Source organism: Rosa chinensis, chromosome 6 (assembly GCF_002994745.2).
Source record: "Rosa chinensis cultivar Old Blush chromosome 6, RchiOBHm-V2, whole genome shotgun sequence".
In the NCBI taxonomy this organism is placed as follows: domain Eukaryota; kingdom Viridiplantae; phylum Streptophyta; class Magnoliopsida; order Rosales; family Rosaceae; genus Rosa; species Rosa chinensis.
The window spans coordinates 419,847-426,719 of NC_037093.1; the positions used below are offsets into that span (position 1 = coordinate 419,847).

The 6,873-nt window shown below is 38.7% G+C and overlaps 1 protein-coding gene across 1 annotated transcript; it reads right to left on the minus strand.

Annotated features, from left to right (window-relative positions):
- Positions 1-514: 514 nt before the first annotated feature.
- On the minus strand, positions 515-3,095 carry LOC112173977. The gene has a single exon (XM_024311663.2). The coding sequence runs from the start codon at positions 2,665-2,667 to the stop codon at positions 721-723; it is 1,947 nt and encodes a 648-aa protein (XP_024167431.1). The 5' UTR covers positions 2,668-3,095; the 3' UTR covers positions 515-720.
- Between the last annotated feature and the right edge of the window lie 3,778 nt (positions 3,096-6,873).

Below are 6,873 nucleotides of genomic sequence, written 5' to 3' on the forward strand. Positions count from 1 at the left end.
GAATCCTCGGTGCGATGCCTCTGCATTTTGAATTCTGTCTTCTCTAGTTCTGAGAAAGTCATGTATTCGGTAATAGGTGCAACCAGCTATGCAAGATGAAAAACATCGTCATATCATATTAAAATGTGTCATATATCTTCCGAGTCTCCGATTAGGGCTGATAAATTGTGCGACTACTCTATCAAACATGATACAAAGTGCTGAAAAGTGAAAACTGGAAGCTGGAACCGGGATCGGATCCCCAAATCCGCTTCTCCTTTAGACTAAGATTAACAAGAGAAAATAAAGAAGCTGCTCGAGTTGAGGTAGTAAGAGCATGAGCTCTGCTGTAAAAATATATCTCAGTACATCTAACATATATAACAATAGTACAAAACAAATCAAGGTTGAAACTCTACTTTGTGAGAATAGGTTTTAATCCTTTTCCCACACCATCTGGGCTTAACCACACTGTTTACAAATAAATAGTTAAATTTCTATAATTTCATTAATCTGAAAAAGAAAATGAACTAGCTAGCTAGAAATGAAAATCTATCAATGTAACACATCGAATTTGGCTTTTTCCTAAACAAAATTGCGACAGATATAGTGATGATCAGAATCACAACAATGCTAACCAACTTAGCTATGTACACCTCAAGAGAATAAAGATAACAAAACATTAACACTGCAAGTATTTAATATTCCCCTAAACAGTTAATATTTTACACCTTGATTACATCAATAAAATCCTCTTGAACCTCTGGATTGGTAAAGCTCCAACCTACTTTTGGCTTCTGGTAATAATGGTTCAATTGATGGTTCATTAGCAAGATGAGCCTGCTTTGTTGACCATTCCAGCACAATAAGCACTTCTTCCTGAGCAAGTGTCTCACTATCTGGAATATGCATGGCAATGTAACATAAAAGAACTAATGAAGGAATCTGCAACATTTGTTCTCCAAAGTAAACCAGCTGAATTAGATGCTTGGTTCCTCCTGCATCTGTAATTGCTTTACAGTGATTGACATGGAGAAAATTGTCGGTGCATGCAAACTTGATGAGTGCAACCACAGCCTCAACAGAAACCTCTGGTTCTCTTTCGTCAAGCAGCTTCACCAATGGCCCGATTAGCCTTGTTTCTGTTGCTCGAAAAGTCCTTGCCAAGTTCCCAATAGACTGTACGCAAGGTATAAGAAGCTCATCATCCGCCTTTTCTATGATTCTCAACAATTGTTCCAGCACAGCCTTGGCAGCAGGGGAAGTAGGCTTGAAGGCATTGCGCCTCAAGTCCGAATTCTGCTCTGCTACCGCAGTGATTTCCGCCAACGCATAAGCCGAATACCTCTTAACATCCTCAGTACCCTTTTCTATCAAAACCGCAAAGCACAAAAGCGCCCTTGACTCTGTGATGCTATGGCAGACAGTGACATTCCCCTTAGCAAGCTTCCACAGCGCCCTTGCCGCCATCGCCTTCATCTCAGCCTTGGTAACCGGGTCTTCGTACTCCCTCCCCTTAAGGCTATTCCCGGACAAAACATTAGCTGGGTTTTGACCGTGGTGGTGCGGCTTTGCATTGCCCTGCGCATTAGGATGATGGTGATGATTGTGAGCTGCTCCCCCTCCAGCATTAGATGGCTTATTCTTTGCCAGAGTCTGCACCAAATTCTGCATCTGATTAGATACCTGATGATTCCCTGTTATCGGATGTGGAACATGACCAGAAGAACTATGCTCAACCATATCGAGCCTGTTACTAGTATTCCCCATCACAATCGAATGAAGCGACATGTTCTGCTTACTAGCGATTGCATACTTGCTATGTTCCTGGATGGTTTCAAACGCGAGATGACTAACCAGCATTCTTATCACATTGTTCTGCGCAAACGGATCCTGGCATTTGGGATGGTGCTCGGCTAGTTCCGAAACCGCCCAGGCCACAACTGCCTGAATCTTCATGTGACCATCTTTGAGTATTTTCGCAAACACCGGGCAAACCCCAGATTGCACAATCTGCTCCACGCTCTCAGGGTCCCGGCCTAGTAAGCCGATCGCACGAGCTGCATTTTCTTGGCCCTCCTTGTTTCCCCCTTCCTTAGCTACCTTCAACAGCGGTGGAACCCCACCTTCCTCGATGATGAGCTTTCCGTATCTGTCATTGTCTCTGGCCAATGAGACCAGAGAGGCTGCCGCATCCGAGCGCTCCTCCAACGAGCCGGTGTAAAGAATAGCTATCTGCTCCCAAATGACGCAGAGGATAGGCTCGTTGGTGGCGATCGGCGGCAGGCCGAGGTACTCGTCGTCTCGGTCGTCGGAGGGGGCCGAGACGCGGAGCAGCCACGACACGTCGCCGATGGAATTCTCGAGCTGCTGCGACGTCTTTCGGAACGCCGTGGCGGGAATGATGGTGAATACGCGCTTCATGATGCCGTTGGCGCGGCACTTGATGACCAGAGAGAGGGCCTTCTCGAGGACTTGCTCGGTGTCGTCGATGATGCGACGTGTTGGACGCTCGTAGAGGTCGTTGCTCGCACGCGCGGCCTGGCGGAGGAGGCCGGCGAGCTTCTCCGTTTTGGATTTGAGCTCCATGCAGTCTTGTCGGAAAGACTGTGCCTCGTCGGCGGCTTTGGTGACTTGGTCGGCCAGCTGGATCGGCCGGGCCAGGATCTCCTTCACAATTGCCGCCATTGAAGCCGAAACAGAAAAGCTGCAAAACCGGATCAAACACCTTCAAACGAAACGAATCCACATTGGAAAATGGAGATGGGTTTTTCGTTTTGTCATGGAATGTGATCAAATACAATGTCACATTTACGTTCGTGTTCCACGTAACAATGACAACAGGCCAACGGCGTCGTAGGTTTCCTTTTCGTTTACGATGGTGGTTGTGGTACAAGCGGTGGCTGTGATGGGTGGCGCCGCCGACAGAACGAGGAGGAGTTATGAGGTATGGTCAAACGGGTTTTTCTCTCGCAGTTTCATGTAAAAAATAACTCCAAGTCTTGTTGACGTTATATATAGCAAATTGAATTGATTGGTGAATAGTAACTTGGTTTCTTTTATCAAAAAAAAAAAATGTTCACTTGTAATATCAAATGCATGAGAAAATAGAATGAATAATGGGCCGTGTAATATTGTCAACTACATTTATATCTAAATCAACGTTATCGTTCGTCATTTCAAGACTCACATCGTACATAATAACATAATTGAAAACATTATTAAAAAATTATGTGGAATGTATTCTTAAAAGAATAAAGATTAATTTCAGTTTACCCCCCTGAGGTTTGGGGGTGTCATCATTTCACCCCCTGTACTTTCAATTTTGAATTTTTACCCCCTAAACTTTCCAATTTCAATCAGCCGTGTCCAATTTCTACTATTCCGTCTAAATTGGACGTTAAGTTTGACTTTTGAGGGCTAAAATAGTCATTTCAACATAAAAAAATTAAAAAAAATTAAATTTTTTATTTTTCTGTTTCTTATTTTTTTTTTTTTTTTCTGTTTCTTCGTTTTATTTTATTTTTTTTATTCTGTCTTCAACCTATACATCACAAGTTATAATAGGTTAATAAAAACAAAAAAATACTCTAGGTAGTTGAAAGCCTCTCGCTGGTCTGCGATATTTGTGACATATCTCCGATAAAGTGAAGAATTTAGGATATATCCCCAATAAAGTGAAGAAATATCTGTAAAAAATAATTTTACACTTTATCTATAAATAAATGTGTAAAAAATGATTTTACACAAATATTTCTTCACTTTATTGGGGATATACAGATATTTACAGATAAAGTGTAAAATCATTTTTTACAGATATTTCTTCACTTTATTGGGGATATATCATAAAATTCTTCAATTTATTGGAGATATATCACAAATATCGGAGACCAAAAATGATTTTACACAGATATTTCTTCACTTTATTGGGGATATATCCTAAAATTTTTCACTTTATCAGAGATATATCACAAATATCGTAGACCAAAAATGATTTTACACAGATATTTCTTCACTTTATTGAGGATATATAGATATTTATTTACAGATAAAGTGTAAAATTATTTTTTACAAATATTTCTTCACTTTATTGGGGATATACAGATATTTATTTACAGATAAAGTGTAAAATTATTTTTTACAAATATTTCTTCACTTTATTGGGGATATATCCTAAAATTCTTCACTTTATCAGAGATATATCACAAATATCGTAGACCAGCGAGCGGCTTTCAACCACCTAGAGTATTTTTTTTATTTTTATAAACCTATTATTACTTGTGGTGTATAGGTTGAAGACAAAAAAAAAAAAAAAACAAAAAAAGGAAGAAACAGAAATTTATTTTTTTTAATTTTTTTATGTTGAAATGACCATTTTAGCCCTCAAAAGTCAAACTTAATGTCAAATTTGGACGGAATAGTAGAAATTGGACACGGCTGATTGAAATTGGAAAGTTTAGGGGGTAAAAATTCAAAATTAAAAGTAGAGGGGGTGAAATGATGACACCCCCAAACCTCAGGGGGGTAAACTGAAATTAATCCAAAGAATATTTGAAGGGCTTATTTTCTCAGAATTTTTCATCATGATATATAGAAGAAGTCTATTCAAGTGTGGGACAACTATCATAAAAGACTTTTCGTGATAGAGAGATCGGACTACAACACAACGAAAGTACTGTTCTTACAGTTCTACTATTGGATCTATTGAGACATGTGCATGAAATAATGCTGAATATATATCAATTAGTTTCTGCACATAGATGCTTCTCTCGGTTCGATCTTTCCTGATTAGTCATGCATGGAATCGAAAGCTCAAATTACATATCATTTTGATTTTTGATATACTATTAAGATATATCAACCCTGTGAATCTGTGATACGAGCCGTTCAGCCGTATTAGCCTAGCTTGATTTGAAGCTTAATGCATGAGTGAAAAAAGCAAAAACAAAAAACAAGACAGAAGGACTAGTTAATTTACTTGACATGTATCAAGCAAAATAGAACCTCAATCGCTAGGATCAGGATTAAGAGACACATTTTTTTACATTTTTTCTCAACCTTTAGAATTTAGCAACATCAAACGGCCATTAATGATGTGAGAATTAAAATATGAATATATTCTTTTTATTAAAAATACAAAACTATATATAAAAAAAAAAATTCTCTCTCTCTCTCTCCCCATCTATATATATTTACAAAATACATCAAACGGCCATTAATGATGTGAGAATTAAAATATGAATATATTCTTTTTATTAAAAATACAAAACTATATATAAAAAAATAATTCTCTCTCTCTCTCTCTCTCTCTCTCTCTCTCTCTCTCTCTCTCTCTCTCTCTCTCTCTCTCTCTCTCTCTCTCTCTCTCTCCCTCTCTCCCCATCTATATATATTTACAAAATACCTCGGTGAATATTGTTAGAGCTCAAAAGTAATTTTGGCAATATCCTTTAAGAAGATTGAGCATAGCAGGCCGATACATGCGGCTAAAAAATAAGCCTACTTAGTTTTGGGTTACAGCTTCGCCTATTCCGGAGTCTATAAGGAAAACGAGCCCTTATAAGATTCGAGTAGCAGAGACTGATTAAGAATCTTCAATCAATAATCATTCTATAGCAAGGAACAACTGAAACCCTAGGTATAAATACTAGGTTTCAAGGGACAACAACACACAACTCTTCAATCAACTAATCGCAAAGATTACCAAAGTCTCTCCGGAGCAACCTACCTTCAACCTAGTTGAAACCAGTGAAGCAAGGGTAACGCCCTCGCAACCCAGCGATGCTAAAGTCACGCATTAGCAAACTCGTGTTTTCTCCTACTTTCCAGTGATTGCTCTGCTTAACCTACAACGTTAAGTATCGATTCGGTGAATGTAAGAGATTACACCACAAGTCCTTATCCGTAAGGCGAAAGTCTTTTTCCGAAAGGCAGAGAAAAGAACCTGGTGACGAGGTTGGTGCTCTCCTTGTCAACAACGTTTGAGAAGAAGTCAAGTCAAGAGACGCTCCGACGACTACACCGCACGGTGTTGGCACACTCACACTCGCACATTCAAAAGAGACTGTTTGCTAGCCGGCCAGACTGGCTTTGGAGCCAAACAATTAATACCAAATTCGTTTATCATTTTCGATGAGATCAAATGAGATAATATGTGGGTGAACTGAATAATTACTATGCGATGATTAGATCATATGAGAAATATAAAAATTCTATGGTACTCAGTAATATGTTGTGCTTCAAAAAAGAAAAAAAATTACTGTTAAATTCGGTGAGAAGTACGTACTAGAAGTACTCAGTCTGCCATCACGCATGTTCTCATTTTTTTTACTGTATGGTTCAATGTACAATCTTCAATTAGAGCAGATAATTAACGGGCGTGAGAGCTCTATAAATATTTATATTTTTTTTACCCAAACCAAAAAATTGGAATCCAAAATCTACCACATTTTCGTCCCACCTCAGTGGAACTTTGGTTAGAGACTTAGAGCTAGTGATAATTAGGGAGCTTGTGCTGAGGACCACAAAATCTGAAATATACATGGATTGAAGAATTAATATTGGTCGGATTTACTTGGTGTTTTTACTAGTTATGATAATGGTTAATTGAGGATATTATGGTTGCATAGGGTATGCGTACGTAGGACGGTAGGAGTTATGTGGGGGGACTTGAAGCAAATTCAATATTCCCCAAAGTGAAATGACTAAAATCTCAAGAATCTATTTCATCATACCATCCAAATCAGTTGACGACAGTAAATTCGTCTTGGTATTATGGGGAAGAAATTCAAGAATATATGATCACGGGTAGTCCGGCCATGAATCACCATCTTAAATTTTGCATACCTGCAGATCTATAGTATAATACAAATCGAATGATGATTGGTGATGGTG